The 26,992-nt window shown below is 57.7% G+C and overlaps 1 protein-coding gene across 17 annotated transcripts in view; it reads right to left on the bottom strand.

Annotated features, from left to right (window-relative positions):
- Positions 1 to 16,147: 16,147 nt before the first annotated feature.
- The window catches only part of JAKMIP3 (Janus kinase and microtubule interacting protein 3), a gene marked incomplete at both ends in the record, with an annotated part of 42,838 nt that continues 31,993 nt past the window's right edge, over positions 16,148 to 26,992 (bottom strand). For 13 of the 17 annotated variants that reach the window (XM_082610939.1, XM_082610940.1, XM_082610942.1 and 10 more), the window contains 6 exons: positions 17,134 to 17,184; positions 18,884 to 18,949; positions 20,297 to 20,500; positions 23,360 to 23,437; positions 23,525 to 23,593; positions 24,374 to 24,439. In XM_082610939.1, coding sequence (XP_082467065.1) covers positions 17,134 to 17,184; positions 18,884 to 18,949; positions 20,297 to 20,500; positions 23,360 to 23,437; positions 23,525 to 23,593; positions 24,374 to 24,439 — 534 coding nt within the window. Of the gene's footprint in view, positions 16,467 to 17,111; positions 17,185 to 18,883; positions 18,950 to 20,296; positions 20,501 to 23,359; positions 23,438 to 23,524; positions 23,594 to 24,373; positions 24,440 to 26,992 lie in introns of those variants that run through there. The other 4 variants (XM_082610946.1, XM_082610936.1, XM_082610930.1 and 1 more) reach the window with 3 other exon arrangements.

Here is a 26,992-nt window from a genome sequence, read left to right as displayed (position 1 = left end):
ATTGTCTGCTGTTTGGTTCTGAGTAGACAAATGTGTCAAGACAATGCCGTCATTAGACCAACACGATGCCGTCATTAGATCAAGACTAAAGTATGCAGGAAGGACTCAGCCAGATTTCGGACTTGAGATACAAACCCTGACTTCAAGCTCAGCTGGAGAGGCAGTGAACTGGCCCCGTTTTTTGTTCAAGTGACTAAGTGACTGTGGCTTTAATGACAATAGAAAGGATGTGTCCTTCTTGGACAAGTGTTGATTCACAATGCATTGCCCAGCGGAAAACCTGCACCCTCTAGAGAAAAAAGCACGTCTGTCTGATCCTGTAAGCTTTCTCCCAGTTCATCCTGGCCTGGCTGCCACTGTCATCTGCACCATAGCTGAACGTTTCTTCTGACACAAACATAAAGTGAACCTAACACTTCCAGACAACACAGGCGTACCTCCCTCCGGCCACTGGGCAATGCAGTTTGAGTCTCTTTTCTACAATGTTGTCCATCACGTTCTCACCTGGCTGCACTCTCATTACGCAGCAGGTCAACTTCTAGGTGCCTCGGAGAGCCCAGTCCTGTGCGCTGTCTTCTGATAGAGCACATGTGTGCGCGCACACGCAGACTCATGCGTGCACACACACATGCACACACCCCCCTTGCAAATTCAGCACTGACGGCACAACCTTAGCCCCCAAGGGTGCGAGGTCAACAGATGCACCACCTCCAAGCCGTGAGTCGGGCTGTGTGCGAGTGCGGGCAGACTCCCCCAGGCTGTGGACCGCGACGCTCGGCGGGAATGCAAACCACGCTTTACCTAGGCCTCAGCGACGTGCAGCTTCTTTTCTGAAAAAGAGTGAAGACATGCTTTCTGTTAGTGTGAGACATCTGAGCCACAGGCGGGGACTCCCGGTGGGGAAGCTCTGGAGAAATGACCAGGCGCTGGCTCTGTAGGTGGACATCCGGTTATGGTGGCTCCGGCCCAGGCATAGTGCCACACTTGAGCCTCTGTCTGGGAGATGCAAACGGCTCTTCCCAGGAGATGCAAGGCCGCAAAGACGAGTCCCCGTGCCCCATGAGACCATGTGCAGAAGTGGCCTCAGCGCTCCTTCCCACATGTGGGAGAGTGCACACATTTCCGCCCAATTTTCATTTCTTCTTGGTACTTAGAAAGTGGGCCTCCGTTAGGTACTCATTCTTCCTTTTCACCTTTTACATCTTTAATATTTAGAAGAAGTTAAGAAGGAGCTTCCCAGGTTCTTTCTAACGTGGAGGGCGGACCCTGGAGCAGCCGCTGGAGCAGCAGCATCGGTGGGTGAGAGGCGAGGGGGAGGGGGAGGGGGAGAGGGGAGGTGGGGTGGAGCGCACCACCTGGGGTCACAGACATTAGAAATTCCACAGAGTTTTTTTGGTTTTTAACTTTAAAACTAACTTCTCAGTCAGAGGACGCTCCACCAAGTAGAATGAACGCAAAACGCATTAGAATCGCACGTGTGCTTACTTCACTGAGTATCTCACACATCATGGCTGAAATCTAATCTGATCCATCTCTAAATCGGTTCTAGTCAATTCATCCACTTCTAGGGTGTTAGAAAGGACCCTCTCACTTTGCAGGTGGGAAAGCTGAAGCCTGGAGATTATAAGGGGTTTCCCAAGCTCGCAGTTCTAGGCTGGCCAGAGCCAGGGCCCTGACCACCTGCTCACCACCCTCCACGCATGTCACTGCCTTCCTGAGCTAAGATGATAACTGTCTGGGCTATGAGCTGCACACACGCAAACACAGAACAAGAATCTTGGCGAAAATAACGTGCAGAATTCGGAACAGTCACTCCCCAGTTTGAAGGGACAAGACGACGACATGTAGCTGCCTGAGGTCACCTGATCCTCTCTTGAGCCAGTCCTACCCTACTTTGCTAATGTTCACCACCACTGTGTCCAGGATGGGTGGCTTTGTGCACACTCTGCACACGCACACACACATGCACACGCACCGAGGCATGCTTCTGCTTCCAGGCTTCCAGACCTCCCAAGTCCCTGCAGGCCCCTCGGTCCCATGTCCTCCGATGTGGTGTCCTCCACCCCTCCCTTTTCGGCCGCTGGCCCAACTTCCTGACCATCCCCCCAGTCAGCCCAAGATCTCACCACGTTGAAGCCACGCGAGACCCAGGACAGGCGAGTGTGCGGTCATCTGGTGGGTCTGCCCTTGGTCCCCTGGCCCTGGGGGGCTCCTCATTCGAGGGCGCCTCTTTGGGCAGAAGCTGAGCTGCAGTCTGCACAGGGACCTGCTGCCAGGTTGGCCCTTGATTGGCATCTGGATACCCGGCCTTTGAAACTGTCCTGGAGAGAAGAGGTTGTGCTTGTGGGCTGGCCTAGACCGTTTGTACAAATGATGTGATTTATGGCAAACACCTGCCTCCTTCTGAGGGCCGGCATTCTAACGGGCAGGTGGTGCCCAAATGAGTAGCCCCAGTAACAACCCTGAGCTCCGAGTCTCCAATGGACACTCCCGGCTCCCCGTCAGAGACGGCGCACACACACAGCTGCGTTTTCAGGCTGGGGAGGGTGTGCTCTGTGTGGCCTCCACAGGCGGGAGAAAGTGTAGGGAATCTGCTCCTGGGTCCCTCCAGCCTCCTCCTGTGTCTTCTGCCCTTACAGAGCCAGCTGCCTACCTTGATGACATCACTGCCATAGATCTGAGCCGTGGCACCACTCTGTACTGAGTCCTGAGAATCCTGGTGGGCCACTGAGCCTGCGGCTGGTCTTGGGGACCTGGGAGCACCCCACTTCCACTGTCTTCTGGAACCTCAGGAGGCCGTGAGGCTGCAGAATAGAGAAGACACGGCCTTTGGCCTTCGTGAGCATGTCGGTCCGCTTACTGGGTCGTCATTTATCTGACTGTGTATTAGTGGCCAGGCACGACCTGAGTGTGTACTGGGGTCCACACTGAGGATTCCACAGTGAGCGAGCTGGGCACGTCCCTGCGTGTGCAGCGCTTCACGGGGAGGCGGGAGGACAGTGCACTGATGGGGACGAGGATGAACACTGTGTCGGAGGAGGGACGCAGGGCGTGGAGGGAGTCACGGCATGTGGTGCTGCTCCCAGCCCACTGCCTGGTGAGGGGCGATGTCTCGATAGCGGTGGGCACCGGGGACCGCACCCTCACCTTCCTTCTGGAGGGAGAGGTTATGTGATTTTATACTGGGCTGCTCTGAGGATGGGTGATGAGGCCTAAAGGACACGAGGACGCTGGCAACCAAGTGGGTCACTAAGTGGGTTCATTTCATAGTTACCAAAATGGACAGACAAGGGACAGGAGGACAGGAGGGCATCTGGCCAGACCACGACCCAGCTGGCAGCAGGGCTATTTTCACGTTGGTGCCCAGCCCAGTAGGCACAGAGATGTCAGAACCTCGCTCAGAGCTGCAGAAGCTGAATTCTCGTCAGTAACACCCATTGGTCACAGATGCAAATGCATTCGTACATATGGATTAGGAAACAACATTCTGATTTATGTCAAAATGGAGCCCAAGTAACCGGCCCCGCCGCCTGTGTTTGTGCTGGGGAGTCCCACGGGGACCTCAGCTGTTGGGAAACATGAAGCTGTTGGTAGGGATGACCAGCGCCTTCCTGGGGTCAGAACCAACTACAGTGGGCACCATGGGAAAGCCCATGGGGCCTCTTGGGGTTTCCAGAAACACACACAAGACAAGTGAACCCGGGTCCGCACACTGAACCCAGAGGTCCAGGCGGGCAAGAGCCCAACTCCACAGGCATTTGGCAGGGGTGGGGTCCTGCAGCCCAGATCTTTGCTCTCTGCCCCCAAACACACCCCTACTCCAGGCCCCAGCCCCTCAAAAGTAACCCACGCAAATACACATATGATCAGCTTATGGCACAGCGGAGGGTGGGCTAAAAGCAGAGCCTCTCCACGTGAGCACTACTATTCTGGGAAGTCGTAGACAAACATTTTCAAACTCAACAGAAACAGATGGCGACAACAAACTCGTCTGGGGCCAAGGTCTTCTTTCCCCAAAGCTCTGACTTGGGGGAAATATCAAGAAATAGATGGTCTTGGGGACTTCCCTGGTCGTCCAGTGGTAAAGAATCCACCTTCCAATTCAGGAGATGTGGGTTCGATCCCTGGTCGGGGAACTAAGATCCCACATGCCACGGGATCTAAGTCCGCGCGCCTCACCTAGAGAGCCTGTGTGCTGCAAACTACAGAGCCCGTGTGCTCTGGAGTCCATGCACCACAACTAGAGAAGAGAAAACTGGCATGCCGCAACTAGAAAGAAGCACGTGCGCCACAACGAAAGATCCCACGTGCCACAACAAAGATCCCGTGTGCTGCAACTAAGACCTGATGCAGCCAAGTAAATAAATAGATAGATAAATATATAAATAAAAATTTTTTTAAATCTTAAAAAAAAAGAAATAGGTGGTCTCGCCCAGACCCAGCTCAGCTTCCTCCTCACCCCTTCTGCCCCCGTCAGCTCTCCACAGGGCCTTTCCATCAATCCCACAGACAGTGACGGTACTGCTGTCAGACCCCAACCCTGGGCCACGTACAAGGTCCTTCTCCCGGCCCCCCCCAGAGGAGAGCCCACTGCGGGAGGCCCATTCTGCTCCAGGGCGGTCCACGCTCACGCCATGCTCTGCTCAGGGTCTCCTCCTGGTTTTGACTCTGCAGCTGCCCAGTGGACACACAGTAAAGGCAGCAGCCTATTTATGGAGCTGGTCACACACGGGTGTGTTGCCCCAGCACTCCTGAAAGTTGCGATGATTCATGTTATGTGTCAACTTGACCGGGCCAGGTTTGCCCAGGAGTTCACCAAACATTATCTTGTGTGCTTGGTGGGAGGCGGGGAGTGAGGGTGTTTCTGGATGAGATTAGCATTGAGTGGTCAGGTGAGTAAAGCCCATGGCCCTCACCCGTGCAGGTGGGCCTTGTCCAATCAGCTGAAGGCCTGACTAGAACAAAAAGGCTGAGGAAGAGGGAAACCCTCTGCCTGACTGCTGAGCGGGGACACTGGTCCTCTCCTGCCCTCAGACTTGGACTGACACGTGGGCTCTGCTGGGGCTCCAGCTTGACGACCACAGATCTTGGGGCTTCTCAGCCTCCATGGATGTATGAGTCAACTTGTTACAGTAATTCCCTCTGTCTATATGGACAGGCCGATGGAGAGAGATATGCACAGATGGATAGACATGAGCCAGCCTACCGGTTCTGTTTCTCCGGGGAACTCAGCTCTACAAATGCATTACCTGGTTAGCCACCCAACCTCAGGGGGTGACCCCTTTTCAGAGCAGGAGGCCCAGGTGGACACAGGTCAGCTCACCTGTCGTGGCCACGTGGCTAAGCGAGTGCAGAGGAGGCCCCGAGCCCCGGCCTGTGCGACCCCAGACCTGCCCCTCCCATCTCGCTGCCACCGAGTTTCCCGAGTGGCAGCCACGGCCCCTCCCACGTCTCGCACGAGCAACCTGACAAAGACCACAGATGCCGTGAAACGGGCTCCGAGGCCTGAAAAGCACAGGGTGTATCAGAAGGTCACTTTAAGAAAATTCAAACTGAGGAGAAACATGAGTTGCAGCCAAGAAACAGCATGGTGTCCTCACAACCTGAACTCCGGGGGAGGGTAAAGGCACCTGTGGGGTGCAAGTCGGGTCCCAGGACCCTCAGCACCTCGTGGGCTTGTCAAAGACATGCACCCTGGGCCACGCCGCCCCGCGGAACCAGGCACTTGGGGGCTGGGCCGTGGTCTTGGTTTAATAAGCCTTCCAGGTGACCCGGGGTTACTCCAGTTTGAAGGCTGTTTCCATGAAACTGTATTCCTGAGTCTTCAAAAAGCTCTTCCCTTAATGGCCATTTTACAGAATAACTATATGGGCCTAACGGTCTGTTTGCTGCGTTTTCTACCCAGTAATTTGGGGATTAGAGACCTGAGGCCTGCCTCAGCTGGGGTGGTCATTCCAGGGCCACAGGGAGCCCTCTGGGTGCTGCCCACCTCCTCCACAGGGCCTGGGATGTTCGCTGGTGGGACCCGCCGGCCTTGGCCCCTCCGGGCACTCCCACCTCGCTGGGAATCAAGGGTGCCTGTGTGCACAGGCTCGCAGTCTGACCTTGGCCTGAGATCAGCTTGGCGGTGGAGCAGACCCGGGGTGTGCGTCCGAAGACCCGTCCCTGCCCAGCACTAAGGTCACAGCGCCCCGGAGTCCGCACCAGCCTCCTGAGACTCAGGGTCCCTCCCTGCTCAGCTCAGCAGCAGGGGGCACAGGGCGTGAGAGCCCAGGGCGAGCCAGGCGCACCTCTGTTTGCAGGGTGAACTCAGTCACAGAATGCACCTGTCTCTCCCTGCAGGCGGCTCCCTGCAAAGCTGTGTTTGCTTTGACTCTGTGCGTCTTTTCATCTGTGAAATTCTCTGCCGTCTGCTGGCCGGACGCCAGCCTCCTGACCCAGAGCTGCCTCTCTGGGCCCATCGGGAAAGGCCCCTGAGCAAACCTCACGAAGCTCCCAAAGACCCCACCTGCGCCCCGCCCTCCACCCCCAGACTGCGCGTCAGACGGAGCCCCCCGCTCTGGAGATGCAACTTGCAGTTAGTTAGCCATCTCCTCTCATGGGAAGTGAGGCCCCCAGCCTCCGGGCCCAATGTCTCAGGGCCCCCAAGACCTCGGCACCCTGGAGTGCCAGGGCAGGTGAAGTTTGGGCGTCACGGAGGGCGTTAGGCGACGGCCTGGCGAGCAGAGGGGCCCGGGCTTCCGTGAGTTCTGCCCAAAGCTGCTGGCCGGGAGCCCCGGCGACCTCTGTTCTATCCCCTCCTCCAGGGAACCAGAGAACCAGCCGAGCTGGCAGGGCAGGGCTCCCCCTGCGGCGGGAGGTACCTGGAGCAGACCCAGCCAAGACCCATCAGGAGGGAACGGGGGGTGAGCACGGGAGACGGGGACCGTGGGAGCCCGGGGAGGGAAGCCAGCCTGGAGAGAGGAGGGGTCGGGCTGCCGGGGGGGACGCACCTCTGCTGGGGACAGCGTGACACGGGCACGGGGCCAGGGGGCTCGGGCCGCGGACTGGATCCCTGGACCCCCAGCCCGCACGTGCTGTGACTGGGGAAGCTGTCTGGTCCCAGGTCCACCGTGGTCGCCCCGTGCGGGGGCTCCTGCCCTCCCGCCGCCCGCTCGCCTCTGGCCTCCTTCCCCACCTCGACCGAGCAGCCCACAGGGAGCCCCGTGGCCCCGCACATCAGCGGCCCCTGGCACCTCCTGCAGAGAAGGCAGCTCCCGGCGGCTTCGGGGCCGTGCGTGCTGGGCCCGCGGCCCAGAGCGTGGACAGGGGGTGGCGGCCAGGCACCACCACAGGCTGGGCCCCGGCTGGCCAGGTGGCGCACGCACCACTGAGCTCTTAGTGGCGCACAAGGCGGGGGCCCTGGGGCTCTGGAGGGCAGGGGGGCGCCAAGCGCAGGGTGACAGGCATCGCGCATCAGAGCCCCGGGACTGGGCTCCCCTGTTCGCGGTTGCTCAGCCTGGTGAGGGGCCCGTCCTCCACTCCCATGGCCTCCCACGCCCCTGCCCCTGCGTACCAGGGGGACCATTCTGGTGATGGGGTCGGGGTGGGGTGGGGGAGGAATTCCAGCGGGGGCAGGGGGAAGCTTCTGGTGTGGAGCTCGCGGTGCAGGACCGGCCGAGGCAGGCACTGAGCGGGCTCCGCACCTTCCAACTGTCTGAGCACCCAGGACCCCACCTCGTCCGCATCGGCCCAGGTTCCCAGGGCCCGGCCCCCGGGGGACAGCCAGGAAGGTACACAGAAGCCAGCTCAGTCCTTCCCTCCTGGAGACAAGGGCGACTTGCTCGTGTTCACGCGCTGTACGCACACCTACCTCCCTGGCTGGTGCAGGCGCAGAGTCCGCTGCCCAGGCTCCCAGGCCTGCACCTGATCACGCGTGCCCAGCACACGCGCAGACCCGCACGTGGGCGGGAGCACACCCTTTCTGTCTTCTTTCCGTTGGCTCTTGCTTTGTTTCCTGCCTGGGTTACTCGGAGCTGCTCTCACAGCCCTACCAGGGGGCGTCCAGCTCTCTTCTGGCACCAACTTCTCTAATAACGGCATCTCTTATTAATGGCCTCGTGGTCATGCTAGTGAAAAGACGCATCATTGCTTTAACCAAGACGGTGACATTACAGAGCGCTAGACAGCTGGCCGCAGGCCATGAGCTGTCCCTGGGCAGGCACAAACCGGGGGAGGGGGAACCGTCGGCCTCTAGCCAGTTATCCCACTTCTGTCTGAGACCGTGTGCAAACCTCTCAGTAACGTTAGAGAACAGCTTTTGCCATACGGCAAACACAGAATTCTAAACAAAGAGCAAAAAAAAAAGCGATGCCCCAAAGCCAACACGAGCTGGAGGGGTTTGTCAGTATCTCCTGAGGTCGAGCGCTTGTGTTTGGATGACCCCTGATGACCCCTAGGCGGACACCCAGAAGAAACTCCTGCACCAGCACATCCACAGACTTTACGAGAATGTTCATGAAGCATCGTCCACAACAGCAAAACGCAAACGTCCATTAGAGGCGTGGTGAAGTTCCATGACGGAGCCCCACACAGGGATGAGCCCACACACAGGTCACAGGACGGCGAGTCTAAGCACCGTGATATTAAGTGCACAGTGTGTCCAAAAGACTCGGACAGCATGACACCTCTTACAAGGACTTAAAACACAGTAACAATTGTACCTTTTAGAAACATACGCGTCTGCCACAAAGCTCTGCACAGGGCGGTTGCCCCGAGGTCCAGAAGGCAGTTACTTCCTGGAGGAGGGGCAGGTGATGGTACGGGGTCATAGGGTTAGAAGTCAGTGTGGCCAAGAAACAAGATGAGCACGTGGGCCATTCCCAGACCACTGGCAGGAATGAGCCGGTGGCGGGATGAATGCAGTTCTGGGCACCGAGAAGCGAAGAGGAAGAAAGCCCCATGATGAGGGGCTGCAAGGGGCAGGCAAGGATGCGAATCACCACGCGTACCAGCAGTGGCCCTTCGGGCAGCACGGCCACCACGCTCCGTGCACTGGCTTGTCACCTGCCATCAGACAAGCACGTGTCTGACCTCAGCCCCGAGCCCCCTGGTCCTGCTTGGGGCTGGAGCCCAGGCTGATGGAGCCGCCCTGGCAGGGCCCCTCAGTGCCTGGATCTGGGGGCTCCACCACCCGTCCCTCCTCCCAAGATGGACAGGCAGCGCTCACCCCCCCCACACACACCCCCCCACCAGCACGAACGGCCTCGAGAGCTGCTGTTCACACTTGGGTGAACCTTCTACGAGGACCAAAAACACCTTACCTATTATTCCTGTGCTTACACATAAAACAATATACACAAATTAAAAAGACAATTTCATTAGGTTATGATGGAAAATATTACGGATACTTTTTTAATGAAGGTTCCCCTTCCACGTGTGCACAATGCTCGTTAACTGTGGACGTGTTCTGAGCAAGAGCAGCTCATCCCTGAATTTCAAAACGGCAACAGCCGTCATTTCTGGCCGCCTGGCCTCAGCTCAGCGTGAGTAATCTGAGACCAGGCTCAGAGGAGAGGGGGCTCATGGGTATTCAGTGCCTGCTCCGCCCAGAGCTGTAAATCTGAGCTGCTGACAGTTAGTCTCACACATCTTGGGCTTCCAGGTCCCGAGCTGGGCAGGTGAGGTCCTTGGAGACCCAGCCCCACCCCCAGGACCCAGTGGGGACCAGGCGTGCCGTGCATGGAGGACGCCAGCACACAGCAGCTCTGTCCCCCTGCCTCCTGGTAGGCGGTGACTCAGAGTCCAGGAGGACACTCCAGTCAGGATAGGGCTGACCACAGAGCGGGGACTCGATCCAGCCAAGCAGAAGGCATTTTAATCAAAAAGAGGAAGACTTCTTTACAATGGGGGTGGGAGGAGACGAGGGCTGGACAACCACATGCAAAAAAAGTGTGCTTCAACCAAAACTGTGCACCGAGTGCAAAAATGAACTAAAAATGGATCATGAATATACATGGAAGACATGAAGTCACAGAATTCCAGAGGGAAACATGGGAGAGAATATTTGTGACTTTGAATCAGGCAAAGTTTTCTTAGGCCCGATACCATACAACCTATTTTTTTTAAGTTGATAAGTTAGATTTTATCAAAATTTAAGAACTTATCTTCAAAAGATACTCTTAAGAGAACAAAAAGATAAAAGAGAAAATACTTTTGCACCAACAAAGGTGTATGCCTGGAATGCATAAAGGAGTCTTTTTTTTTTTTTTTTTTTTTTTTTTTTTTTTTGCGGTATGCGGGCCTCTCACTGTTGTGGCCTCCCCCGTTGCGGAGCACAGGCTCCGGATGCGCAGGCCCAGCGGCCATGGCTCACGGGCCCAGCCGCTCCGCGGCATATGGGATCCTCCCAGACCGGGGCACGAACCCGTATCCCCTGCATCGGCAGGCGGACTCTCAACCACTGCGCCACCAGGGAGGCCCCCATAAAGGAGTCTTAAAACTCAATAATAAGAAAGCAAAAATCGAATTTAAAAAATGGGCAAACGATTTCAACAGACACTTTACCGAAGAAGATACATGGATGGAAAATTAACACATAAAAAGATGCCCAACGTCATTAGTCATTAGATAAATGCAAATTAAAATTAAAATAACGTACCCCTATGCCCTTATTAGAATGGACCTCCTCCCCCCAAAAGACTGACCATATCAAGTGTTGGAAAAGATGTGGAGCAACAGTATTCCCACATACTTCGCTGGTGGGAATGCAACACGTACAGCCACCTTGGACAATAGTTTCTTATAAAATTGAGCACACATTTATCAATCCTAGGTATTTACTTGAGAAATGAACACCTGTATTTACACAAAAACTTGTGCATGAATGTTTGTAACAGTTTGATTCACAGTTGCCCTAAACAGGAAACAAGCAGATAAATGTGGACAAATGTGGCATATCCATGCAACAGAAATGACTCAGCATAAAAAGGAATGAACTACAAAAACATAGGGGAGTCCTCCATGCATGCTGCTAAGTGAACAAAGCCAGACCCCAAAGCTACACGTTGAATGCACATATCATATTTTCCACTTATAAGACCTGTAAATGGCAAAACTGGAAGGGAACATAGCCCATTGTTGCCAAGGGTGGAGTTGGGGATGGATGGGGTGACTGTGGCAGGAAGCAGAGGGAGCTGGGGCGATGGTGCTGTCCTGTATCATGACTCTGTGCCCACCTATGTCAAGACCCAGAGACTACACAGTACAAACAGGAACTGTGCTGTGTAAATTTTAAAGAAATCACTCTGTGAAGGAAACTCCAATGGAATCCAAGATATAACAAACAAACCTAAATGGCCACAAATGGACAATGTACTAGAGGAAAAGAGCAAGACTACATCATTCCGGAGAACAATATTTTGTCTGGAGACGAAAAGGCTAAAGATAAAAGGGACACAGCACTCAAATGTCTCCTTGCCGGTAAACTTGTTCCTCCCAGGGGATGTGGGTGAGCAATTCTGAAATGTCTTTGTGTGGATACTAGGCTGGGGCAAATAAGTAACACAGTTTATAAGGAGAGAGCCACATCTCCAAAGAAAGTAGTTACAGATAAGGAAAGGGGGGGGGCAGGAATGAGTCTTGAATGGTTGGCCTTGAATTCCAAGTGTCAGTATGAACTGGTGGTTTTATAATAGACCTGCAGATGATAGATGGATAGACAGATAGATGATGGATGACAGATAGAGGATAGATAAATAATAGATGATAAATGATAGATGATATATACATAGATGATAGATAATAGCTATATAAATACATAGATAGATGGTAGATAGATAGCTGATAGATAGATGACAGATGGTAGATAATAGATGATAGATAGAAGCAGAAATAAACAAAGAAGTGGGGGCATGCATGTATTAGCACACAGATGTCTGTTTCCAAGCTCTGCCCCTGAGAAGGCCTAGAAATACTATCACCCCAGGAGTAGCAAACACACCCAGCCCAGAGATGTTGGTTCCTAAACACCATTCTCCAACAGAAGGAACCAGAGCTCCTTGGTTGCTTTCAGGCTTGGGGCAGGGAAAATACAGATGAGCTTGAGCATCCAGAGGAGACAGAAAGTAAGAAAGGGCTCAAGACACAGAAGGGAACTCAAAGGACAGAGGCATCAACCTGTTGGAAATCTCAGTGGCTTAAGTTGGAACAATCTGAGCAAGGAAATAATTAAAGATGGTGTTGGATTATAACTCATAGAATAAATTAAATACCCATAAGCAGATACTGCTATAAATAATTGGATAAAGAAAAAAATGAGAGAAGGGGGACAGGTCTTCTCCAGAGAAAAGTTCTAATAAAATAGAAGGAACGTAGGGATAGAAAACCACGAGAACAGGCAGTAATCACTGTGGCAGGAAAGACCCACTCATGTCTGCTAAAGTTATTGGGCAAAAGTTTAAAGAGGATCGGGGTACTTGCTTAGTCTCAAAGTGTCTCTCCCCATCTATTTATAGTTATAAATGATACCTTTTCAGCGGATAACCTGGCAGAACCTTGATCAAGGTTCACATCAGAGGGATACAGTGTATGGACGTCGTGCCGCCCCGATCGAACACACTCAGAGGGGGTCACCTGGGCTCAGTCTCCCCAAGAATGCATAACCTCAGCCCAATCATTCAAACACATCAGACAAATCAAACTGGAGGACAATCCACGAAATAATCCACCAGCTCCTATTAGGGTGCCAAGGTCAAGGAAGATGAGGAAGAGCTAAGAAAACTGTCGCCCACTGGGAGGGACCAGGAGAACGACTCAACAGAGTATGGGGTCGTGGAGCAGAAACACTTGTCTGAACTGAGTGGGTGGACCAGCTAAGCTTGGAAAGGGCATTGTGAGTCCATGAGATGTGAACAGCTGGGGACGCTGGGTGAAGGGTGTACAGGAAATTTATACTATAATAGTTTTGCAACTTTTCTTTAAATCTGTAATTATTTTATAATAAAAGGTTTTTAAAAAGCTGATGGGGTCTTCCTGGTGGTCCAGTGGTTAAGACTTTGCCTTCCAGTGCAGGGGGTGTGGGTTCAACCCCTGTTCAGGGAGCTAAGATCCCACATGCCTCTCGGCCAAAAAACCAAAACATAAAACAGAAGCAATACTGTGACAAATTCAATAAAGACTTTAAAAATGGTTCACATCAGGCTTCCCTGGTGGCACAGTGGTTGGGAGTCCGCCTGCCAATGCAGGGGATACAGGTTCGTGCCCCGGTCCGGGAAGATCCCACATGCCACGGAGTGGCTAGGCCCGTGAGCTATGGCCGCTGAGCCTGCGCGTCCGGAGCCTGTGCTCCGCAACGGGAGAGGCCACAGCAGTGAGAGGCCCGTGTACCGCAAAAAAAAAAAAAAAAAAAAATGGTTCACATCAAAAAAAAACTCTTAAAAAAAATAAAGCTGATAGGAGAAAGGAGATGCTTGCTTAGGAAGCTGTTAACGTCTCGTGTCGCATGTACTGCACCAAATGTACGTCTGACCCTGGCCCCACGGCTGCTGTGCAGTGTCCCGAGCCGAGACGTGCAGCACAGTTCTGTCCCCGAATTGTGACACCCACTGCCCCCCACCCAGGCTACCGCAACATGAGCACCCGGGAGTTGGTCTGAGCCACCTCTGGGTCTCCAGACCCACAAAATGGCTCTGTCCAAGGGGGCCCCCATCAACGTCCAGGTCCTGGAGATCTCCTGGACCCCAGGGAGGCCGTGCCTGCCCGGCGCCCCCGCCTCTGGACCTGTTCTCACGCTCTCAGCCATCCTTATCTGGCTCCTCCACAGGTGAGACCTGCTCACAGCTCTGGGGCACGGAGCAGCCTTCCAAGCCCTGGCAGGGCCCCGGTGCTGGGCACGTGGCAAGGCAGACCCCAGAGCCAGGCTGGCTCAGCAGGGGGAAGGCTGCGGGGATGATCCCGATGGGGCAGAGGCGACCCCGCCTCCCGTGCGGCCCTTCCGGGGACTCTGGGCAGTGCGTTTTGATACAGGTATTGCCGTGGCCATGCGCGTTGTTCATTGTCCTTCACCGGCTACAGGTGACCTTTGGGGTCAGGCCGTGACAGTGGATCGTCCTCGCCAAGCAATCGGAAACGCAGCGCTGGTGCGTTTGGTACCTTCCTCCACACGACACGGCGCAGCCCAAGGACCTCAGCGCAAGTTCTAAGAGGAGACCCCGAACTCCAGGGATCCCGAGCTCCGGGGACCAGGCGTGTTCGGATTTGAGGGCCCACGTGTGGACCGGGCCGGGGACCAGGCGGGGAGCGGGCTCCACTCCAGAACCAGCCTCCAGAGTGATCTTTCTAGCCTGAGGCTATGCCCTGCACCCCTGGGGATGCGGGAGCAGATACTGCCGTGCCTGGGCCCTGCGCCAGGCTAACCGCATGCGGTTTCCAGAGATGAGCCCCTTTAGAGGAACATGTGCCCAGGCGGGCCGCGTGAAAGAGCAAAGTGTCCCGAGGCCCCTTTGAGTGAGCGGGTGGTGGCCTCGCTCTGGCCTCTGGCTCTGCATCTGCTCTGCCGCACCCCCTTCTCTGCCCAGTGGTGCATCTCCTGGGGCCCCTGCAGCCCCACTGTTAGAGGTTCACTGTGATGGGGGGGTGGGGGACACGGCACCCCACATCACACCCTGCAGACTCGGATACAGAACTGCATCCCCACCAGAGCCTCACCACGTCCCACAGAAACACGCCTGCCGAGGAGATTCTGCCTGGAGAGGAAAGCTCACTAGCGGAGCGTGATGCCCCGTCCAGATCCTCCGTCCCTGCCGTGGGGATGACCCACCCGGCTGCCCCAGGGATGCCTCTGAGCCCTGGGGCAGGCAGAGGAGGTGACAACCTGGGGACCCAGGGAGGCCCACTGAGCTGGGAGTCAGGGTCAGTGGGAGGGATGGCTCCACAAGAAAAAGTGAGACGCTCTCTCGTTTTGGAGTTTCTGGGAGCAGCAAGGCGGGGGTGGGCGGGGCAGGCCAGCAGAGCTGGGGGTGCAGGGCCAGGGCCCGAGTCCGCAGAAGTGGTCGGGTGCCCTTGAGGAGTTCTTCTCTGCCAGGAGCTGAGAGAGGCTGCCCTCGTAGCTCAGGGATGTGCCCTGGGACCCACCATTGGGCACCTCTGGAGGCCTCGGCTAGCCTTGGGGGGGCGTGTCCTGGGTCTGGGCGGAGAATACCTGTAACGGGTTCAGCACCTCAGACCAGGGAGAGGCCCACACCAGCTGCCCCCAGCGAGCAGACTCTGATCCAGAGGCCACGGTAGGAGGTGAGTCGCCCTCACCGTGCCCCCGCCCACCTGTACAGACACTAGGGCTCCTGCTGCAGGGCCAGCGTCCCAGCAAATTGAACCTACGTCTCAAATGCGGCCAACCTCGCCGCAGAGGAAGTGGGATCCCACAGACCAGAAGGAGGTGTGCTGGCGCCCACAGGGCCCACAGAGGGCGGGAAGGAGGGCGTCACGCCCCAGGGATGACGCTGAGCCTCACCTGCTGGCGCCCTGGGCGTCGGGCCCCCTTCTCGCATCCACAGAGCCCCGGGGCACCGTCATCCTCGCTCGGCACTGCCCCCTTGAGCGTGCGGGCTGGAGCTCTGCACGAGGCAGCTTTGGCCTCGCCTGCAGCCTGAGAGCCTTCGCGGTGCTGCACAGCCCGAGGTGTCCTCTGGCCCCTGCGTCTCCGACAAGCTCAGGCCCCTTCCCAGTCGGTCCATTGCTCTGGTCCCAGCTCCCACTACCAGGCTCCCCAGTCATCCCTTTGGTCAGTCCCTCGGCGCAGCTCAGGGCGGGAAGCTGATGGCACCGTGGCAGCCACAGTTCTGTTCCCGCGAGTGACAGCGTCACCAACAAGGCAGGGTGGCAGGATGTGTCGGCCAGTAAGTGCTCAGGACCCCAGCCAGTGAGTCGCGGCGTCTTCCTAGCCCGTCCGTCCTGGAAGACACGGGGCAACGGGCCTTGAGATGCTCCATGAACCGTCCCCATTTCCCTGAACGAAGGTCACCACTGTGGTGGCAGCTTCATTGCATCATTTTGCGGGGCGCCTGCGTTGTTTCTGGGAATCTTCCTTTGAGACACCGTTTGGTCATCAAGGGAACAAAGGGAGGTGGGAGTTTGGGGCTCCTGCACAGAAGCAGCTCTTTACACGTGTGCAGCAGGGGACTCGCGCGTCCCTGTAACTAGGATTGGGAGGCCGTGTCCCGAGGAAGGACCCCAGGGTCCACAGCCAAGACAAGGTCTCTTCAGAGGAGCCCCAGTCAGAGAACTAGTTCTAATTCTGGCTCATCAAAAGGGACAGTCCCCCGCAGAGGTGCTCAAAGACCCCCTTTCTCCCTCTTCCTCGACGGGAGGGGGTATGCAGAGCCCAGATCCTCTTGAGTCTTCAGGAATGAGATGCGGCACCTCCCTCTGCCACCGGGGCACCTGCTGCTCTCTGGTCCAGCTGGAGGAAAGGGGTCTGGCTCCTCGGAGGGCTGGAAGAAAGGAGACGCAGGACACAGGTCAGGGAGGCTGCAGGGAGAGAGGGAAGGGCTGGAGGGATGGGGCTATGAGGAAGGGTGGCCCTGCTCCCGAGGGGAGGCCCTCTGAGGGCGGGGGCCACAGACAGAGACGGAGACGGGATGGTGAGGCCACGCCCTACTTGTCCTCTCATCTTGTTTGGGAAGGAAGCAGTGGTCAAGCTTTCACATGTGGCCTTGGCCTGAAAGCCGCGGGCACGATGCCACAGCTTAGCACGACTGTGACGCCGTGAATGAGCCCAGCTTGTCTGGGAAAGTGGACGCATCTCTGGCTGAATCTCCAGTGTCACCCAAGCTTGTACTTGATACAAGGAAAAGACAAAAAGACACGAAAACACCAGCACTGCTCCCTGCCGAGTTGCCCGGAGCAGAGAACAGGGAGTTTTGTGTGCGCATCTCTCCCCTGGGGGGCTCCCGTGGGAGGGGGTCCTTTGCGTCCCTTCCTTCTCAAGGAAGGCAAGCGCCCCTTCCCCTCTGACGATGGCAGACCCCTCCCCTCTAGGACCTGGGGGACCCCTGGCTGTCCCCTTCCGGAAGCACCTCCTGCTTACGGAACAGCGGGGGCCGTGCTGGTCCTTATGATGCAGACGAAATACTCACCACGCCAGGGTCCCCAGGAGAGCTATGACCACAGAATGAAAGCTAAGGAGAAAAATAAGAACAAAAATAGAAACTAAAAAGGAAAGGGGAGGGTGGAGACATGGAAGGAAAGAAAGAGAAAAAAGAGTTTGTAGAGCTTTTGGCAAGAAATAACGTGATCACAGACAGAGCGACGTGGAGATGCCAGCTGGGGGTCAGGAGCAGATCCTGGTGCACTGGTGTCCAGTGGTTTAAGGGTTGCACTGCCAGGGGCCTGAAGTGACGGTGCTGTCCCCTCCCCAGGGACCTTGCACTGTCCAGAGGCCAGGCTGCGGAAGACAGTCAGGAGGGAGGCTCTGCTGGTCACTTCGCCTCTGGGGGAGTGGCAGGGACTGGCCATCTGGACCTGTTACCAGGGCTGATGGTGAGGGCGCTAAGTGGCTATAATGATGACAGGAGTCTTACGGAAAGACGATCCAAGTGCCAGGCAAACACCACACTCCGTGACAGTATTTTGGTCTCAGTCCCATTATAAATGATAAAGTACAGCCAACTTGCTGAATAGATTTCACACTTGGAGCCTCATTTTGGGTCGGGGGAGGTGTCCAGCCAATTTAGACACAAAAGAAAATCTGATGGTGGTACAACTGCTTGGAAAAGCAGAGCTGCTTCAGCTAGATTAAAAGAATAAACACCCAATTTTTAAAATTCTAGTATTTAATACAAACAAATGCTCTCACTTTAAGATGCAAAAGGAAAGAGAGGTTCATTCTGGGGAGAGACTGCATCGCTACGAGGTTGCGCGTCCCGCCGGCCTCCCCAGGCGAGCCAGGTGTGTGTCGCCCACGGTCTGGCGCCCTTGGGCAGGCACATAATTGCTCCCTGGCTGCCTCTCTGCTTTGCAGGTCGTGTCCTGCACGGTTCTAGGGGCCTGTCACCAGCTCTGGATTTGCAAGTTACCACCAAGACTGCTCGGCAGATGGCGGTAAAGTGCCCAGGGAAGGGGCCGGGTTCATCCGGAGGAGGGGTGGGCAGGGCAGGGGGACGACCAGCTGCAGGGGCTGCCGTGGGGAGGGGTCCCTGTGACCCGGGAGCACAGAGCCTCTGCTGGCTCTTCCCAGGCAGGGCTGAGGACGTGTGGCCCGTTGAGGGTGGCGGGTCCTGTCCAGACCCCAGCCTCCCGTTCTCTCCGGCAGGGACAAGCCAGGGAGGCTCAGAGGGGAGCCGGCCTTTGGTGAGATCCACCCCACAGGCACAACCGGTCACAAGACGCGAACAAGCAGTCTGCCTGCTAGAAGCCATCGAAACGTCCTAAATCGCAGACCAAAAGAGCCCAGCTGTCCTAGAACGAAGCACACCCTGCAGGCTTCTCTCTGAGGGTGCTCTGTGCGCCCTGATTTGGGAGTTGCAGAGCCAGCCGTCGGGAGAAGAGCTGGACAGTCCTCCCCGACCCCAAGCCACACGGCCCCCAACCAGCTGCACCCCAGCACCTGCCGTTTCCAAACTTGGGAGCCACAGTCAAGGAATCACACTAAAGGGACCGCTGGTCGCCGGTCTACAGGCACCCCGACGGCCGGCGAAACTGAGGCCGTGAGAGGCACAGCCCTTGGGGTGGCACGGCTAGGTGTCATGGACGGGGTGTTCCCAGACCCTGGGCTGCGGCTCCTTGTCCCGAGCAGACACGTCCCCGAAGCCTCTTTCTGTCCAAAAATACCCCAACCTCAAACCTAGCACCACATGGCATCCTGAGCTCCGGCAACAAAGCAAAACCCCCAGATTTGTATTTGTCTTACCTTTTCCTCCAGTTCCTTTATTTGTCTCTTCTGAGCTTCTATTTTTTCTTCTAATTCTTTAGCTCTCTGCAATGTTAAAAGAAGGAAAACCCTCAATAATCAGAATATTTGGGAAACCAAGTGGGCAAAAGCCCTTCAGGATTTTCACGCATGTGCTTGGTGGACCAGTCGTCACAGAGCAGCTGCCACGCTGGCCATGGTGAGGGGCCCGGGGCCTCGGGCTGTCCTCCCCGCCGACTTTTAGGAGCCTCGGCTTCGGGAGGAGGGCCAGTGTGCCTGCCTCGGGTTCCGTTACGGACACAGCCCCCCTCAGTCTGCTCTTTGCAACAGCAAGAGAGAGGGGGACAGCACCTCAGCCACGCTCCCTGTGACGGGAATGACACCCTTCCACCTCCTATACCTCCGGATCATAAACCATGATGCTAGAAGCTCAAGGAAATGGTAAGGGCCCAATTCACAGTCCTTCCAAAACGCCGTTCCAGCAGTGAGAAGAGTAGCCAGAAGGGTCACAAAGTCAGTCACGGGGAGGACTTTCCTGGCAAGGCTGACCTCAGGTTTGGAAACTCTAGTCTTCACTTTGGTGCACAATGCCGGGCAGATGGACGTGTGTGTGCCCACGCCAGACCTGGATGCCTGGCCTGGACCCTGGAAGCAGCTGAGCTCTGATCACAGCCCGTCTGATGGGAGTGAGGGTCTGCAGGTGGCAGTCCTCACACTGACCACCCTGGATCTGGCAGCGAGGGTCCTGGTGGCTGACCAGTCCTCTGGTCAGACGTTAGCCCTCTGACATCCACAATAAACCTGGATTCACTAGTGTATCTGAACACGGAACACAGCCACAAAGACCACGCCAGCACAGTGGAGCGGAGGCATGTCTTGCACACCAAGCCTGTCTAGTCTGCCAGGATCCCTCACCCCCAGTTTGAAATGAACTGGCCAGACCGGCCTGAGGGCCCCAAGTGCCTGTAGGCCAAGAGAAGGTTCCCCAAGTCCCTAGCCCGTGAGCCGCTGCTCCCCAGATGACACCTTCACTGGGGTCTTGCAACTGAGGGAGGAACCATGGAAGAGACCCAGAGCGGGGGGGACCCAGGAGGGGGGCTGTGCCACCCAGAGGCCTGGGCGGGATGGCCCGGGAGGCTGGTCTGGAGGGACAGGCAGTGCGGCAGGAGGGTCCCCCATGGGCACGGCCACTGGAGAGCATAGCCATCAGGGGGCACGGCCAGTGGAAGGCCCTGGCGTTGGGGGCATGATCGTTGGAGGGCAGGGATATGGGGGTGTGGCCATGAGAGGGCATGAGCTTTGGGGCGTGGCCACGGGAGGGTACTGTCGTTGGAGGTGTGGCCATCAGAGGGCCAGGCACGGGAAGCCCCGCCCCTCCCGGAGGTCCTGCGCCCGCGGCGCCCCTGTGCGCACCTGCTGCGTCAGCTGCAGCAGCTCCATGCGCTCCCGCAGGACCTGGGCATCCCGCTCGCGCAGCTCGCTCAGGACCTGGCGCTTCCACTGCTCCACCGCCGCCCTGAGCTTCTCGCGCTCCTCCTCCGACAGCATGTCTGCCACTTTGGCCCCGGCTTCCTGCTGCAGGACGTCGTACAGCATGGCTTCCAGCTCCAGGATGTGCTGGGGGCGGGAGGGGACATGTCAGTCCCCGCCTCCTCCCCCGAGGACGGCCTGGGGGACTGGGGCACCCCGCCCTGGGGTCACGCCGCCGCCAGGCCAGCCCACAGAGGGGACTGCTCCCGCCTGGACCAGTTAAATGATGTTCTGGAGGCTGGAAACAGTCCGGGAGTGATTATTTCAAGAACATTCCCTTCCACGCGATGTTTAACGTGCAGTGAAACACTAGGGACGTCGAGGTCAGCAGAATTCGAGGCCAGAGTCGGACAAGGGCCAGAGCGGCCGTGGGCCGGCCGGGTGTCCCTTGAGGAAAGAGCAGCAAAGGCTTCTTCCTTTGCTCACAACCTTCGCCAAACCCTGGGCTTCTGAGTCGCTAAGAAGGAAGGAGGGCGGAGCTCACAGGGTTTGTCTGCAGAAGTGCAGAGGGGCCAGGCCGTCAGCTCTGCGGTCCCCAGCGCTGCCTGTGGGGTGACTCGTGTCCGCAAAGAAACATCGTCCTAACCCCCAGAACCTGTGAATGTGGATCATTTGGAAATAGGCAGATGTCACCCAGTGCAGGTGACGTCAGACTGGATCAGGGGGCCTCAATCCACTGACTCACGGCCTCGGAAGAAGAGGGGAACTTGGAGACAGTCATGGACGATGCGGGGAAGCCATGTGACGACAGGGCAGAGATTGCGGTGACTCAGCCACAAGCCCGGGAACGCCTGGGCCCCCAGGAGCTGGAAGACGCAGGAGGGCCTCCCCTGGAGCTTCAGACGGATGTGGCCCCGCCAGCACCTTGGTGTCAGGCTTCTGGCCTCCAGACTGTGAGACATACACCTGCCCCACCTCTCCTCCCCTTCTCTCTCCCTCTCTGTCTGTCTGTCTGCCTCCCTACCTGCTGCCTGCACATGAGGCCCCACGTGTCCGGCCTCTGGCCGCCTCCCAGCCCCTCACCTCCTCTGTCCCAAGTGATAACCCTAAGGATGCCCACGCCCGTGGGTGCCTGTGTGTGCCTGTGCTGGCGTAGGGCTTCACCTCCATGAAGCCCTTCAGTCCCGCCCCTTCCAGGAAGCAGGTGCTCTTGTTAGGCCTGGCTCACGGGTGAGGACACTGCGGCAGGCTGATGAGACTGCTGGGCTGGACGACCTGCACAGGGCCCTGCTGGTGGGGAGCGGGGTTCAGACTCCAGGGGGGCTCCAGCCCAGGGCCCTCGCGTTGCCCCGCCAGGGCTCCGACGTGGAGAACTGGCCATGCTGCTGGTCCCCAGACACACATGCTGTATCATCCCTTTGCTGCCACCCAGCCGCCAAAATACAGACCTTGTTGTAAATTCCTAGTGACTTAGCACTTTGATCTGGAGCACTTTAAAGCTTGTTCCTCAGGAAATTTCATAGATACAATCTTTGAAAAAGCCAAATTCTTCCCATCTTCCCATCAAAAATGTAACCTCTTCAGGAATGAATGTTTCTTCTTCTTCAGGCAAAATGACTATGGAAAGTCCTTTGGCTGAGTAGACATTTTAGGAAATGGCGGGGGGGAAACCTTTGTTCCTTGCTTACATGTTATTGTTCCTGATGGCCACTGCCAGCTCACACAGCACATCGGCGGCCACTTCCTAGAGCAAAAGAGCTTAGTGTGTTTTAGATACGCTCCAGCTTTAAAATAAAGGCAGCTGAGTGTGGGGCTTAGAATTAACATCACGATGGCTTCACCCCAAGACTGGCAGGAGATGGAGATGTTCTGACCTTCCCTGCGTGCCTGACCTTGAGCGACGGGCCGCCCGGACGCCGGCTCTGTGTGCACAGCCTCGCCCCAGCGCTCGTCCTCACCTGTGAACGGCCAGGCCTCTGCTCCCAGATGCCCTAGACGGCCCTCAGCCACGCAGGGACCACCCTTCCCCTTCGAAACCCAGCTGTGGCTCCTGTGCTCACAGAGCAGGGAGGGTGTGAAACCCAGCAGGTTCCCACAGGCCTGTGTCCCCCCCGCCAGGTCATCCCAAGGCAGTAGGTGCCTCCCTCCTGCACAGGGCTTTGTGAATGGCAGATAAAATGGCTAATTATCCAGCAGAAGTGCAGGCCTAACTATGGAGTCAAGAAAACCAGGGAGGGAGAAAAATGTGCAGCCTTCCTGCCGGAATTGGAGGAAGGGGGCTCCCAAACAGTATCACGCAGGGAGCAGCCCTGACAGTCAGCAGACCGGGAGCGGACCCAGCATCACCGGGGGCCCTGACAGCATCCCTCGGCGCTGTGTGCAGGAGCCCCCAGCCACAGTCCCAGGGTGACGTTTTCTGCGGCGTGCGGTGCATGTGTGTTCGTGCGTCCGTGTGTCATAAAGCTGTCTCCCTGATGTCATCTCCAGGAACCATCTTTTCAGCACCGATGTCGGGGTTAACCGCACACGGGGACGTCCCTTCAGGTTTCTCAGAGGGGAAATGGTTTCCCATGGGACAGGTATGCACAAAGGGCACATGTGCACTGGTTGGTGCAGATGGACAGAAGCAGGGGTCCCGGGTGGGAGGATGGACTGACAGACACTCAGCTGTGTTCACCTCACTTGTAAATGCATTGTTTCAATGAATTCTATTTTCTCAGCTCATTTCAAATACCCACTTGACTTCTGCTCGTGTGCCTGCACTCCTGGGGCCAAGGGTTGCCGACGGAGCAGTAAGGCATCCTCGGAACTCGCTGGGCGAGGGGTGTCCGGCAGGAGAAATGCGAAGAGTAACCCCACGCTGGTCACACTGGGCACAGGATCTTCCCAGGCAGGTCCGAGGCCATGTGGCTCCCGAGACACCATGCTGGCCGTGGGACCAACCTTCCCCGTTTCTACCCCAAATCCGCCACCCCTGGGGGGTTCCAGCAGCCGTGCTTCTCTTACCTTGTGAGCCTGGTCCAGGGACTGCTTCCTGTAGTCCAGCTCCTCATCCAGGTAGCCCTTCTGTTTACTGAACAGCTCCTGAAACGCAAGAGGACCCGTGTCTGGGCCTGGTGCAGCCAACCTGGAGCGCGGGGCTGCAGCCCACGTGGCCAGCTGCACACGAACCTTCTCACTCTCCAGGTCCACCATCTTCCGCTGCAGGGCCGACTCCGTCTCTTCGATCTGCTGGAGCCACTGGACACAGACGGAAGGTACTCAGGCGTCAAAGTCCGCCTCCCCGAGCCCTGGGGAGACAGCCTGGGGGGCCTGGCCCTCCCTGCCCTTCCCACGCTTCCTCCAGGAGGGGAGGGCTCAGCCCTCGTGGGAGTCAGGGCTGGGCTGGCATCATGGGCTCTGTGTGCCCGGCGTGCGGGCCAGGCCTGGGTCCCCCCGCGCAGCCCCGCCTCGTGTCCCGGGAGTCTGCGCCCCCCAGTGCTGGGAGAGGAGGGACATTAGGCAGCCCGTTCTCCCGGGGTGCTGGCCCCTGAGCTCCTATTTGCTGGACATCCCTCCCCGCCCTGCTGGGGGCCGCTGGGAGGGGGCGCTGCCAGCAGGCCTACCAAGCGGGTTCTGGCTGCGGGGGTGGGACCGGGCGGAGGCTGGCGGCCCGTGGGAGCAGAGAGGCCGGAGGGTGGGGAGCCCGGGTGGGCTGGGAGACCCCCGGAGGAGGGTCCCGGCAGCTGAGACAGATGCTGCCGATTTACAGACCCACCATACCTCCTGGCCTCTGGGGGGAGGCGGAGGCAGAATGGCCTTGGGGAGAGGTCCGGCTGAATCTGTCACTTGCAAACACACGTGGCGGTGCTGGCTGACCTGTGCGTGTGCCAGACCTCCCGAGGCAAATAGGACCCGTGGACCCCAACTCCACCTCCCGGCAGCCCTCCTCCTAGGGTGAGCATCTTCTGTGCGCTGAGCCAGAAAGGGAGGCTTCGGGAAGCCCGGCCCCGTCCCGACAGCGTTCACAGTCACTGTTACCTTTTCGGCCAAGGTCAGGACTGTCCTGGCTTGTATGACGACCACCTGCTCCTCGTTGGTCAGGTTCTGCATCCAAGAGCAGAATTCACGTGTGGTCAGGGCAAGTGCCTTCTGGGTGGCCGGGCTGAGGGACGGGCGCTCGGTGGCACTGATGGGACGGGCGCAGGGGAGCTGGGGTCACAGCTAAATGTCGCTTTCACTAAAAGGCCCTCCCGGGAGGCTTTGATCCTCTTTCCTCTTGGTCCTGCCAGCCCTGGGGTGACTCTCCGTCTTGCCCCCTCTGGCCCTCTCATGGCTGGTGACCACGTCTAAGGTAGCCAGTGAGGCAGAATGGAACAGCGGGTGGCAGGATGAGCAGCCAGGCTTCCCCGTTCTCTGTTGGGTTTTTATTTAAAGCCACAGCTCTGCACACAGGAGGCCTGAATCATTACAGCACCATTTATGAATGTGAAGCAAAGATCAAACATTCATGACTATGAAATGGTTCCCACCCCTGCCGTTTTGTCTTTTTTCTGCACGTTGTATTCATGCCTCGTCCCAAAGGGTCCTTCCGGGCAGGGTGACTCTGGCTTTGGGGCCGGGGGGCATCCTCAGAGGATGTGCCACCTGCATCAGCACCAGGGTGGAGGCAGCTGGGCTGTCCCCACTGCTGGGCCCACCTGTGGGACAGCCAACAAGGGTCATGGGGAGCAGAGACAGGCAGGGAGGAGCCCCCTGGGGTCGCTGAGCTGAGGGCAGCCCCGCACCCAAGAACTTCCCTGATTCAGGGCCACCCGCTCCGGAAGCCCTCCCGCCTTGCTCCCTCCGCAGCGTGAGCTCCCCAGGGGCAGGGGTCTCTCACCACCCCCTACCCCGGCAGCAGTAGGCACAGGTGGGGGAGGGTGGCCAGCTGCTGGGACACAGAGGCAGGCTCCGTCCTCAGGCACGCTGCAGCCCGACGCGGTGTGGTACCGGGGTCAGGCGCCCCTCATCCCTCTGGCTTCCGGGGACACTAGCCAGGCTGTCCCCACCCTCCTCCCGAGGCAGGGCTGGGCCTGATGGGCGGGATGGGGAGTGTGGGAGGCTGCGGGGGGCCTTCCGGGTAACTGAGGGAAGCTACCTGGATGTGGTCAGACCAGGCTGAAGGGCCCGCGATGTCCCACTTGGTGGGCAGCCTGGCTGGGCTCCAGCTACTCCCTCCTGGAGGTGACCCTGGCCTTGGCAACATGCTCTCTCCTCCACCCTCGCAGCCTTCCCTGGGTGACCTGTCCCCCTGCGGCCCAGGCGCAGCAGCAGTGAGCGGACGCCCACCAGGGGGGACGGGGGTCCGTCCTGCCCCCGCCGGCCCCTCTGCCCTACTCCAAGGACCCCGACTCCCGAGGAAACCGAGGCCCGGGGCTCAGGTGCCCCGTGGCCAGCTGGGAGGCTACAGCCTTCTGGGAAGCAGCCTGGAGACAGTGGCCACAGCCTCAGCGTGCCCTGGCTGAGAAGGGGAGGGGGCCAGGCTATCCCTGTCATCTGCCTGAAGTGTGTCCATGTGCACACGACAGACTCAAGGGTCACCCCCATGGTCCTTCAGAAACTGCCAAGGGTCTCTAGAGGTCACCTGCACGTAAGACCGGCAGTGTGTCCTCTGCCCCCGTCTCTGAGGCCGTGTGATGGCTCCAGGGCCGTCACGTGCACTGGTGCTCTCGCGTGGGCAGCTACAGGGCTGGGAGGGGCCCCGAACAGAACTAGGCAGACCTGGGCTCGTCCTAGCTGGCCAGTACCGCAGCTCTGTGACCGGGGTGGGTGCCCTCTGGGGCTTCAGTCTCTCTAGCTGTGAACTGAAAGGTCCCCAAGAGCCCATGATGGGGACTGATACTCAGGCTAAACCCTGGAGCACATCGTGACAACGGCCATCCCTGCTGTGGACCAGCACCTCCACTACCTGCAGCCGAGGTGGAGCCAGGGGTCTGACTAGTGGCAGGGTCGGGGGGGGGCAATACAGCCAGGAGAGCCTCCCTGCTGGGAGCTGCTTTCCCCCCCGCTCTCCGCCCTCACTGCTTCCCAAGTCAAGGGCAGGTGGGGAGAGGAGGGATTCCTGTCAATACAGGGCCCTGAACACCTCGAAGCTGCTGGGAAGAACTGGCCCCAAGGATGTGCATGAGTGCTTGGGTTTTGGTATGCGTGAGAATGTGTGTGTGTGTGTGTGTGCATGTGTTTTTTTCCTCCATCTGCTGCATGGAGGGCACCAGGTTGACTTAGTGCCTTGATCTTTCCTTTTTTTTTTTTTTCCAGACGCGCAGGCTCAGCGGCCATGGCTCACGGGCCCAGCCACTCCGCAGCATGTGGGATCTTCCAGGACAGGGGCACGAACCCGTGTCCCCTGCATCGGCAGGCGGACTCTCAACCACTGGCCACCAGGGAAGCCCTGATCTTTCTTGAGAGCAGTTACCAGGATGTGAAGCCCAAGGTGCTTTAGGACCAGCTGTAGACACTTGTTAGGACACCTTGTGGCGGAAACGTTCTGGGGTGTGGACTGGGGCCCTGTTCCAGCACAGTTGATCCCCCCCACCATTGGGCAGGGGCTCAACCAGTACAGGATGATGGACGGAGGGTGAACGGAGAATGGATGGAAGGTGGGTGGATGGAGGATGG

Source organism: Mesoplodon mirus (genome assembly GCF_964341445.2).
Source record: "Mesoplodon mirus genome assembly, chromosome: 2".
NCBI classification, from domain to species: domain Eukaryota; kingdom Metazoa; phylum Chordata; class Mammalia; order Artiodactyla; family Ziphiidae; genus Mesoplodon; species Mesoplodon mirus.
This window is presented reverse-complemented; position numbering and strand designations above follow the sequence as displayed.